At 45.2% G+C, this 12,430-nt stretch overlaps 1 protein-coding gene across 1 annotated transcript in view; it reads left to right on the top strand.

Annotated features, from left to right (window-relative positions):
• The first annotated feature begins 546 nt into the window (after positions 1-546).
• UBE2E1 (ubiquitin conjugating enzyme E2 E1) overlaps positions 547-12,430 on the top strand; it is a 79,148-nt gene continuing 67,264 nt past the window's right edge. The window contains exons 1-3 of the mRNA XM_066245145.1: positions 547-695; positions 1,848-2,032; positions 6,010-6,060. Of these exons, the coding sequence (XP_066101242.1) occupies positions 1,881-2,032; positions 6,010-6,060 (203 nt within the window). The 5' untranslated portion in view covers positions 547-695; positions 1,848-1,880. The remainder of the gene's footprint in view (positions 696-1,847; positions 2,033-6,009; positions 6,061-12,430) is intronic.

Genomic DNA, 12,430 nt, shown 5'->3' with positions numbered 1-12,430 from the left:
ACCTCCTAAGCAGGTAAACTACCAGAGAGAGAAGGCTAGGAAAACCCTGCTGTGACATTTCTTTTTTCCCCTTATATTGATTACTTTTTAGGAGGAGTTACGCTGCATTCTCTAGTCTAAAGTCCTTGCCACCAGCTTACCATTTTTCACCAGTTTGCCACCCCCACCCCCGTTTCCAAAAGCCTTTATTGTAAAGAACTTCCTCTCGTGACCCCCTTATTCCGTACCGTTCCAATCGCTCCCAGCGCCCCCCCCCCCCCATCTCGGGAAAGCTTCCCCTCTCCAGCCCACGATCCAGGTCCCCAAACCACTTGAGAGAAAATTCACACCCTTCGCCCCCTTCCCCAGCGTCCCGAGGAGGCGCTGGCTGGGGGTGCGAGCGGGGCGCGGGCAGGGCTTCCCGGGGTCCCCTGTGTCCTCTTCGCGCCCCCCCGGAGGTGTGCAGGGGGAGGGGAGCGCGGGTGGGTGGGACCGGGCCGGTGGGGGAGGGGACGAGGGCGAGGAGGAGGAGGAGGAGGAGGAGGAGTGTGTGTGTGCGAGCGTGTGTGGCTGGGGGAAGCCATTGCCTGTTTAATAGTTGCTGTTGCTGCACTTCCGCTTCTCTCCCAGCGAGAGAGAGACACGAGTGGCCAGGCCCAGCCGCAGCCGCAGCACCAGCCGCCGCGGCGGCACGGAGGAGCCAGACACAAAGAGAGGTACGGGGATCCCCCCGCCGCCCGCCGCCCCCCGACCGTGTCTCCGGGCCTCCGGGACACCCCTCGCCGCCTCCCCCGACCCACGCCGCCCGGGCCGCCGGGCACGGGGCTGGCGAAGGCTGGTGGGGGGAGACTGGGGCCGCGGAGCCCCAGGGGTCCCGGGTCCGCCCGCGGGGGATGGGCAGGGACCCCGGGCCGCGTGGGGTGCGGGGGCAGCCCGCGTCGGGGGCCGGGGGGGGGCATCGTGGCTCGAACTGTCAGCGCTGCCCGGGGAGCCCCCCACTGGCCGCCCAGGGGGCTGGGAGCAGGGGAGGGGGTGGTGGGGGAGCCCCGCGTTCCTCCCGGGGCGGGGGACCTCGGGGATTAACCCCTCCTGGGCTGACGGACTCATTGTTATTCCTTCGCTGAGGAGGCCGATCACCCCCCTCGCACCCCACCCCCACCAGGGGTGGTAATCGGGCGTGTGCTTGGGACCCCCGCCGCGCCCGCGCAGCCCCGAGCCCGGCTGCCGAGGGCCAGGCCCGCGGGGAGCGGCGTCGAGGCGCCGTGCGGGGGACCTCGGGCCTCGCTGCCCCTGCCCTCCCCCCCTCCGCCGGCTCGTCCCTTCCCCCACCGGGGCAACCGCTCCCAGCCTCCGTCCCCCCGTCTCGGCTTCCTCTCCTACTCCCCTCCGCCCCTCCGCTCTGCCCGACCTGGCCGAACTCTGCTCCGGGCCCCCGCAGGCTCGCCCCGGCCCCCCGCCCCCCGCGACCCCCGGGAAGCCGACACAAACAGCTCGGGGGCTGGCCGAGCGGCCGGGACCTTCCCTCCGTGCCCGCCGAGGCGCCCGCGCCCCCGCCCTGCACTCCTCCGCCCGCCCGGCTTCTGCCCTCCCAGCCCCGAGGGGAGCCCCGGGGGGGGGGCGAGGGAGAAACCGCACGCTTTGCTCCTGACCGTTTTCCCACCGTATCTCCTGTTTGGGACCAAAAATAAACAAGCCGTGTCCCAATTTGCAGAAGCCTTAATGGGCCTGAATGAAGACTTGGAGCAGCGAGTGGAGGGCGGTGGGCGGCTGGGTGCACCCTTGACCCAAACCCTCCTGACAGCACCCGCGTTCCTTATTTACACTGGCTGCAGCGTTGTGTTTTTCTGTTTTGTTTCCTTCCCCTGCAGGGGCTGTTTGCGGGGTGGGGTGGGGGGTTCGCTATGTCGGATGACGATTCGAGGGCCAGCACCAGCTCTTCCTCATCTTCGTCCTCCAACCAGCAAACCGAGAAAGAAACAAACACTCCCAAGAAGAAGGAGAGTAAAGTCAGCATGAGCAAAAACTCCAAACTCCTCTCCACCAGCGCCAAGAGGTACCGTCCTCCCCTCCCCGCCCCCCTACAGGTTCCTATTTCCCGGAGCTGTCTGTCCCTTGCTGCATTTGGTCTACTCCCAACGAGGGTCGACTTAAATGCTCCTCCTGATTTATGTGTTCTCAAAAATGAAAGAAGGGCTTTGGAATCCCTCATTATTTTTTCTCTATTGCTTTTTGTTTGTTTGTTTTAAATCATTGTCCACCTGCAGCTGTTCCATCTTGGCCTCTCTCCTTGCTGATGTTTGTAAGAATCCTCATTACTTTTGTAACTGACTTCCCAAACGGATTTCAAATTACTTGTTGTATTAATCACTAATCTGTGACTCCCCCCCTCCCAGGCTGTCATCGCATTTAATCAATAATACCTGTCCTGACCACGCTACCAAAATTAATTCTTTTACCATCTTAACATCCTCCTCACCTGTTGCACATATGATCTTTTTTTGAATAGAGCTTTTCCCCACAAATTGCATAAGGAATAAATAACATATTAGTGGGGTAAAAAATTTAATAGGTGGAGACAGAAGTGTTTTAGATGGACTTTAAAGGGATTTTTCTGATTTGGAGAGTTGAGGCAAATGAATGAATCAATACATGATGTAAAATGGTAATTTTAGGTTATTTGGAGGATTCTCTTTTGTTCTGTTTAAGAAATTCAGTTTACGAAATTTTAGGGAGACTTAACAATTTTATGCTATTTTCTCTTGTGCTGTTAAATGTGGGTTTTTTTCCTCGAAGTTAAATTCAAATGGTGGCTCTTTTTCTTTACTTTTTTTCCTCTTACGTTTCTCTGGAAGATGCTACTTTTTATCTCCATCATCCTTCAGTAATATCCTCTGATTCCTCTGCCCCTTAAAAGAAGCTATATAGCAGATTCCTGGGAACCCCCATACGTGTCATAAATCCTTACTGTTCTCAGTTGGACAGTCATTAAACTTTAAGGTAGCAAACCCCAAAGATAGTAAGGAATCCAAATAGTGGATTAGTTAGGGATATCTTTCTTAAAAGAATGTGAAAATAAAATGGAACATGAGGCTTTAGATCTCTCCACTGAATAGTGAACCTGGAACTTGGAATTTGAAAGTTTGTTCTGTTCTCTTCCCTGACTTGAAATTTGAAGTATTGGTCAACTTCTTTGGTAACCTAACCTTGGGCAGATGAAGGAGTGACTTGAGCTTATTTAAATAGTGTACAGGTTTAGAATTAAGTGGCAAGATGCCTTGGCAAGGTTTTTCCGCACTTTCAGAGGGGTTGTTTTGATCGGATCTCTGCTTCCCAGGAGTCCTAACCAGCCCTCATTGATGAGCTCTGTTGTCCCAGAACCTGGCATCTACTGTGGCTACTTTGGATAGGGCCTTACTTAATCTCCCCTTTCCCCCACCACCCTCTTAGGATCTGGGCTCCTAGATCCACACTGGAGCTGCTTTTGGCCTGATTTGACAAAGACAGGATATTTGCTTTAGGTCATTAGTATTTTTATATTTTACTGGCTATCCCTGCTGTATGTGTATATAATTTGTCCATTTACGCTAAGGGAGGTAACAACATATTTGGAAATGCCTGGGAAAGAAATAGTAGGTGTGAAAAAAAAAAAAAGACTAGAAAGCTACAAACTAATTTTACCTATAAGGGTAACATTGGTGTTAGCTCTCTGGATATCTTGCTAAAAGACTAGCTGTCAAGTGTTAAAGCAGAGCTAAGGTTGATAGTAAAGGTAAAAAATGGAGAGGGACAGTGTATCCAGGAAAGAATAAGGGAAAATTGATGTTGGTGTGACCCGATAGAAGCAACTGTGAAATATATTTATTTGGAAGGCAGGTGTTACCCTTAGAATTAATTGGAAGGAGCATTGTATACAAGGAGATAGATTGAAAAAGAAGCCTGAGTTGGCTGACAGGTTACTTAACTGCATATTGGAAAGTGCTTTCTAGGCCATAGGTAGAGGAAATCCTTCATTGAGAGTGGTCTGGACAGGGATTACTCTGGAACATATGAATGTGTTACTCTTGCTGCAAACCTTTTGCCATTATTCTGGAAATGTGCAAATGTTTTTTATAGAGATAAGTGGATAAAGCTGTCTGGTATTACACTTTTTAGATATTAAAGAAGCAGCAACTACCTTTTCATGACTTTTGTAATAGAGGTTGAGTTGACAAGTAGAAATAAAGTCAGTATGTATTTCTAATACAAGTTATGCTCAGAGGGAGGATCTTTTTTCCTGTCTACATTAGGTGTTAACTTACAGTCATTCTAATAGAAATGCAAGTAAAGAATCAGGAAATCAGGATTCCAGACTTTTAGTCTAATGTGCAGTAATGATCCGAACAGCAGGGATCAAAATATCTCAGAACTGAAATGCTCATTGGTTGTAGTAGAATTGAGCAGGACACAGATAAATGGATGTCATAGGATGTGAACAGATTTGCAGGGGGCAGGAAATGTTCTCCAATAGGAAGGTTTAAAGAACTTTACCAATCACCACCTTTAAATTCTCTTAACAGATGGAAAAAACAGTGCCTTCTAAAACCTATTCCCAATCGCTTCCAGCTAGCCTATCTTCCTACCCTCAGAAAACCTTTGGAAAGAGAAAAGCGTCCATTGTGATTCAGCTTGTCTTCAGAGAGAGAGAGAGAGAGAGAGAGTGTGTGTGTGTGTGTGTGTGGTTTTTTTTTGTGTTTTCTTTTTCCACTGTGCTGCCTCGGTGAGATTTTTAAGTTTAACCATAGCCCAGTAGGGCTTTAGATGAGAGCAACAGAAAAAGTTATCAAAAAGAAGGCACCATTTCGAAGGTGGAAGAGGTTTAAAGGCCTCAAACTTTGTTGTCTTAATTGATGCTCTAAGCACCTAGGTAAGCAGAAGACAAAGGCCAGGGCTTGGTGTGAACGGCCCGGTGGCGTCGGCTAGAGTGGGGGATGGAGCTCTTTGTGAAGTCGTGGGTTGGTGCAGAGAGAGAGAAGCCGGGGGGAGCCCCTGGTTCTGTGCGCAGTGTGGCGTGGAGGAGGAAGGGGGCTGGCCCACGGGAAGTTAAAGGACGTCCGGGGAAAATGTCCGGAAAGGTGGGCCGAGGGTCCGAGCGGGCGTGCGGGCCGAAGGCCGGGCCGGGTGCACCTGTGCGGGCCACAGGCCGGCTCCTGGAGCCCGGCCTCGGTGGCGGGGCGGGCGGGGTGCTAGCCTCGCCCGCGCGGCGTGGGGCGGGAGGTGCCAGGGCGCCCTGGGGGCGAGCTGGGGGGTCGCCGGGACCCCCGCGCGGCTTTCCCCACCCCCGGCCCGCAACTTCGCCGGCGCGGCGGGAGCCGTCGGGCGCGCGCGGGGTGGGGGCGGGGAGCCCGGGCGGCCCACCGGACGGGTCCTCCTGCGGCCTGTGCCACCCCGCACCCCGCGTCGGCGGGCAGGTCACTTAGGGCCTGCGGGACCTCGAGGGGCCTCGCGGGGCCTCGCGGGGAGCGGCCATGTTGGCATCGTCACCGAGGACGCGGGCGGCCCTGCGGAGGGTGGGCGTGAGGGCGTCCCTGGTGCCAGGGTGCCCCGGGCGGCCCCGAGGGGTGGGGCGGAGCTGATGGGGCGCGTCCCCAGCTGGTGGCTCTCATTGCTCCGTCCAGAAGGTGCCGGGGAAGGTGAGTGTGTCCTGACACTCAGAAAAATGGTCCGCAGGGCAGCTTTTAAATTGTTTCCTTAAGAGAAAACATCAAGAAATGGCACTGCGTTAGTGTGCGAGGTCAGATTCGAACCCAGACATTGTAGATGATAACGAGAGACCCTGGCCTGCCATCTCGCTGCCTGGGCAAAAAAAAAAGTTTTTTTCCAAATGACGGACCTGAAGTTTTGGTGTGTAGTTTCATCTTCCGTTAGTAGAATCCAGCTATGATGGCAGGAGGTTAGGTTTATCTGCCAGACCAATACGGAACAACAGGTGGGAGGCTACCGACGCCTAAATGTTTCTTGTGTTTTTCTCTCTCTCACTCCCCCGGACTCCAGGATTCAGAAGGAACTGGCAGATATCACTTTAGACCCACCACCTAACTGCAGGTGAGCTGCCTTTCAAATTTCTTTCAGAAATTCTTCTAATCTTTGTCTTGTTTTATTTATTTATTTTTATTATTACAAGCTTTTGATTTTGTTCTCTGGTTAATGCTTGTTTTGGTGCTAACATCAGGTAACAGCTGAAATTTATTAACCTGAGTATAACGTTTTGATGAGCCTCTGACAATCTCAGTATTACGTTAAAGAGAAGTGATAGATTTATTTGGTGTGGACACTTTTACATATATGAAACAAACTTGTAAAGTGATTTTTAAAAGATGCACGTTTGCCTAATCTTGGATCTTTTATGTATCATGAAGGTTGATGCTCAGGTACATTTTGGTTTTGCTGTCTTAATCTGTTAGAGCCCTCTAGTAAGAGAGCATAGGGTTAAATCAAACACGGGCTCCTCATATATATAAATTTTGTGTTGGGCTTTTGGCAGATTAATTAGAAAATAATTTGTGGCTTTGATAAAAAGCTTTTAAATTATTTTATACATTCAGACTCTTCCATTAAGGTGTTTTTCCTGGAAATTGCTTTACTCGGACTGTATATAATATGTGTATAGTACACGTGCGTGTTTCAGTTTCAAAATAGTTTGCTACTAGTATTTTCAAAGGGTTGTTGATCACTTTATTTAGAATAACCATTTCGTTATTTGCTGTTGCATCGGGATGAAAACTTTGATGACTTTACTAAGTCAACAGTGAAGCAAGCAAAGACTTGTTATACTAGAGCCATTAACTTAAGGGAGATTGATTGTTCAGTTCTGTTACTCCAGTTGTTTAAAATTAAGTATACATTTAACTTCATTCTCAGTTCCCATGATTGGCATTGGATGGGATGTGAGGTTTCAGAAATACGCTAAACTTAGAGGTAGGACTAGAAGAAGTTACCAACAAGAAAATACATCGGCCATACACAGAATTTAAGTCAAGCTTGTGGAAATGCTGAGGTTGAAAAGCTAAATGAAATACTTCGCTTATTAACAAACACTGAATCTTCTAAACTAGGGGTAATGGATCAAATGGAAACTTGAATATTGCCATTTTGGTTACGTATGTTGTTAATGTTGGTCAGGTGTGGGATGTTCTTTGGTATAATTTTGTTGTGTTTTGTACGGAAAATAATTTCCAGTTCAAAATGCTCTCAAACTAGAGTTTGTAACTGAACCACTCAGTCATTCTCGAGGATTTCCTTTCCTGGCTATTCAGAATCTTTTCAGGCTGTTGAAGTGGAGAAATGGGTAAGGCTAGGGCTGTGATGTCTTCTTTTTTAAATTTATTGGAGCTGTTCAGATGGAAGCCTTTGCCTTCCATGGTTGGTTATGTGGAATTTGTGGGCACTCCCAATGGGAGGTCTGCGCTCTGTAGTTATTACCCCTGTTTGGTATCGTGTCTTCCATGTGTGTCTGCTGAATTCAGGGAACTGTAGCTGATTTTAAGCAGGTTATACAGATTTTAAAGCATGATTTCAGAACTAGCAACATTTATCAGAATGTGTTATGGCTTTCTTGCAAGTAAGTGTAGTCAAATTTAAAAATTATAACTGATTTAATGGTTTTAATGGCATTAATTACTTTAAAAAATAGGATAAGTAGGCTTTAATGTCACACCATTTTAGCTGAGCCGCTGTGTGAGAGATCTGTGCTGCTGCACATGCAGAACTTTTTTCCTCGGAGAATCCTCCTTATTGCCTTTTTCAAGGTGAAACCTTTAAACGTTACCTGTGGTTAGATGAAGCACCAAACTGGATGGTTATTGAGTGGTTGGTGGTGGGGAGATAAACTTCAACCTATTTACACATTAAAAACAATCTCTTTGATTTCAAAGAAAACATTAGGCATCTCTGTTTTGCAAGAGAATGTATATTGTGTTGACTCGACAAAGTAAAGACTGCTGTTTTTGTGAAGACATTGTTAGGAGGGCTGTTTAATACGGATTACAATTTCTACTTTTGGTTGGTTTACTTACCGTACTTCCCCAGGTATAAGACGATCCCATATATAAGACACACCTTAATTTTGGGGCCTGAAATTTGAAAAAAAAAAGTATTACACGGAGCTATTGAACTCAAGTTTTATCCATCATAAAATCCATATAACTCCTCATCACTGTCAAAACTCCCATCCATTAGCTTGCCCTCATCTGTGATGATGAATCACAGTCTTCAACAATGAGTTTAAAAACAAGTGTGAAAAAGTGGGAAATGCAAGTAAAAAAAAAATCTACAACCACTGTATAAGATGCAGCCAGTTTTTAGACCCCAAATTTTTTTGGGGGGGGAGTGTGTCTTATACATGAGGAAATATGGTACTAGTGTTGACTGACTTAATGCTGTGCAGTAGTACAAATATTCAGCTTACCTAAATGAGTTTGGTTTTATGTTGGTACTTTATGGGATTGAGTTATTTAATATTTTAATGTACATTATTGTTGGAGATGGAAATGGATAATTTAGCGTAGGGATACTTTTTGATGTTTGCTTCCAATAAAAATGTATGAATTAAATAATACATTGAATACATGCATTTTTTATAACTTTTTATTTATTTTTTAAATTATTTTTTGGTGACACAAAGACAGAGAGAGGGACAGATAGGGACGGACAGACAGACAGAAAGGGAGAGAGATGAGAAGCATCAATTCTTTGTTTCGGCACCTTAGTTCTTTTTTTTTTCTTTTGATAGAGACAGAGAGAGTCAGAGAGAGGGGGACAGATAGGGACAAACAGGAAGGGAAAGAGATGAGAAGCATCAACTCTTCATTGTGGCACCTTAGTTCATTGATTGCTCTCTCATATGTGCCCTGACCAGGGGGCCATAGCAGACAGAGTGAACCCTTGCTCAAGCCAGCAACCTTGGGCTCAGGCTGGTGAGCCTTGCTCAAACCAAATGAGCCCGCGCACAAGCTGATGACCTCGGCATTTCGAACCTGGGTCCTCCGCATCCCAGTCCAATACTGTATCCACTGTGCCATCGCCTGGTCAGGCTTTTTTATAACTTTTTAAATGTTACTCAGTGTGAGAATTTGATAGCTTGGTCTTTATGAAATTATAAATTCATCAACTGTAAATTATATTTTGAATATGTTAAATTGGCTTTCAATTAATGTACCTTGCGTTTTAACTCTTTGTAGGACTGCCTTTTTTCAGTCAGTATTCAGTGTGTAGTTTCAAATTTAAACATATTTCTTTACTAAAATAATAGCAGTTGCAACCAGTGTAACCCTTATAAATTTAGTTAAAAGCAACAACAATAAAATATAGCAGTTGCTATGTTGTGACCTCTTAACAGTTGAATCAGTGTGAAAATTGCTTCCCTTGAAGGTGGACTGCTTATGCTCACTAATTTTAGCACTTGGCAAAAGTATTTGGCTTTGAAGTCACTGAACTTCAAAACTTGTGTGAAATGCAGTTGCTAAATATGTTCTAATGGACGAGCACATAAAGTTAATTCGAACGTTGTTTATCATGTGAAGTACATTTTAAATGAATATCTTAAAATTGGTTTGTATTGCCATATAAATCAAGTTCTTTAATATCTGAACTATTTGGTTATCCCAACTCATGTACCATGCATTTGGTTAGGCTTTTCCCCTCCTGCATTTTGGCTGTTATTTAGGAAAAAGATACTTTCTTAATTACTCTAATGATTTCCTACAGCATGCTGTACCTTGAATGGTAAAATTATGCCTTTTAGGTGCTGGTGAACTCTGGGCCATTAGAGTCAGTTTTGCAGCTGTTATTTGTAGCTTAGGGCTCAAGCTTTGCTAAATTGACTAGTTATAGCTATCTAACTAATCTGTAGACAGTATGTCTGCACATAATAAATGATTTAGTTTGCCCAAGTCCTTTAAACTTCAGATTTTACTTAAGGGATGTATTTTTATTATGAGTGAACTATATAGTGACTTGGAACCTAAAAATTCATGGGGTTTTTTTTTGGGGGGGGGCTGTTATTTTAGGATAAAATGTCTTTCAGAAGTCATGAAATATTTCAAGCATGGTAGAGAATAATAAAAGTAAATTTTTCTTGTGTATGATTTTTATTACATTTTGACCATTTTCTGTTTCTTAAATATGTAAACCTAAATCAGTGCTTTCTGTTTTTCTGGGAAAACTATGTAATTAGATACAGTTTTACATTTTTATAGCTAAATAATACTTTTTTGAAGGCTAAAGAGAACTTAAAAAAATGGAATGCATTTGTCTAGGAACTTAAATTTTCTCAACCTCCTTTTCCTCATTTACTGAAAAGGCTGAAGACCGCTTGCCTGCCCCATAGTGTCGTCAAGTCCAAATGAGATTCGAGCTTTCTGTATGTGTTAGATTGGTGATATTAAAATTGCCTCCCCCCACTTAACTAGCATTGCCTTCTATCGCTTGTAATTTAAATACAATTTTAAGCCATTACACAATAGTATAAAAATGCCCATTTTTGAGGGTGGACCTTGATAACATTATACTGAACGAAATAAGTAAATCAGAAAAAACTAAGCACTATATGATTCCATACAGAGGTGGGACATAAAAATGAGACTCAGAGACATGGACAAGAGTGTGGGGGTTACAGGGTGGGGGGGAGAGGGAGGGGATTGGGGGAGGGGAGGGACACAAAACCAGTTAGAAGGTGACGGAAGACAATTGGACTTTCGATGATGGGAATGCAGCATAATCAAATGTCAAAATAACTTGGAGATGTTTTCTCTGAACATATGTACCCTGACTTATCAGCGTCACCCCATTAAAATTAATTAAAATAAAAAAATGCCCATTTTTGAAAAGTTGCAATGCAGAAGTTGGAAGGGAGAAAGTGAAAGCTCCTCCTCCTGTGACCTCACCTGCTGTGCCCCTTGCAGAGATGCTGGGGGGGGGGGGGTGAGTGCTTCGTGGGTCTCTTTCTGGATAGTTTCTGCAACTTGACATTGTCATATTTTTCTGGTTTTATAAATCCTCCTGGAATTACTGGTAATAGTATGGGGTGGGGCAAACATAAGTTTACGGTTGTTCATATGAAAAATAATGCAATAATAAGTAATAATACAAGAATAAACCGTTTGGCATCTATGCAGCTGTAAACCTAATGTGTGCCCCACCCTTTATTGAGATGTCAGTTTAGAAGTTCCAGGCTGCTAACCTTGGAATGAAAAGAGAGCCTTTCCTTGCACCAGTAAAGGTGTGTATACCTCGTCCGAGTTTAGCATGTTGTACATGGTGGTTCGGGTGTAAAAAATGGTTTCTACAAAAGTCATTTTTACAAAATCCTGTATCATCTCACTTGCTGAAACATGCCTTTTCTTTTATGTATCTTGAAATGCATTAAGGACTTCGAGGTGACTTCGCCGTCTGTGTGGTTAGTCTCATTCTGATTTCTGTTTGGAGAGCTACCACTGCAGTGTGCTTGCCGCTGTGTGCATAAAGACAGTGTTGAAAAATAGTGAGAACCGGGAGACCAGAGTGTCAGCACGATCAAAATAGCACCCAAACCAGGGTCAAGTAGCTGGAAATCAAATCATCACCAGGGGCCTGAGTGGGTAGGAAGGAAGGAAATCCTATCTAGAAGTGAATTGCTTACTACATGAGTAGGAACTCTTGTGGCTGTTGTGTTTACCAGAAGACCATGTTTCTGGATTGTAAAACTGTACTGCTCTTGTTACCTCGAAAAGCTAAACTGAGTTACCACATGACCCAGCAATTCCATTCCTAAATATGTACCCCAAAGTATTGAAAACAGTGACTCAAATAGATACTTGTCAGTGTTCACAGCAGCGTTATTCATCAAGGCCCAAAAGAAAAAACAACCCAAATATCTATCAGCAGATGAGTGGAGAAACCACATGCAGAATATCCATTCAATGGAATATTATTTAGCCTTATAAGGTAATGAAGTTCTGACATACCCTACAACAGGGGTCCCCAAACTACGGCCCGCGGGCCACATGCTTTATCCGGCCCCCGCTGCACTTCTGGAAGGGGCACCTCTTTCATTGGTGGTCAGTGAGAGGAGCATAGTTCCCATTGAAATATTGGTCAGTTTGTTGATTTAAATTTACTTGTTCTTTATTTTAAATATTGTATTTGTTCCCGTTTTTTTTACTTTAAAATAAGATATGTGCAGTGTGCATAGGAATTTGTTCATAGTTTTTTTTATACTCCGGCCCTCCAACGGTCTGAGGGACAGTGAACTGGCCCCCTGTGTAAAAAGTTTGGGGACCCCTGCCCTACAACATGGATGAACCTTGAAAATGGTACACTAACTGAAGTAAGCCAGACACAAAAGGACAAATGGTGTATGATTTTGCTTATATGAAATATCTAGAATAGTCAAATTCATACAAAGAAGATTAGAGGTTTCCGGGGGCCTAGGGGAGGG

Source organism: Saccopteryx bilineata, chromosome 10 (genome assembly GCF_036850765.1).
Source record: "Saccopteryx bilineata isolate mSacBil1 chromosome 10, mSacBil1_pri_phased_curated, whole genome shotgun sequence".
Lineage (NCBI taxonomy): Eukaryota > Metazoa > Chordata > Mammalia > Chiroptera > Emballonuridae > Saccopteryx > Saccopteryx bilineata.
This window is presented reverse-complemented; position numbering and strand designations above follow the sequence as displayed.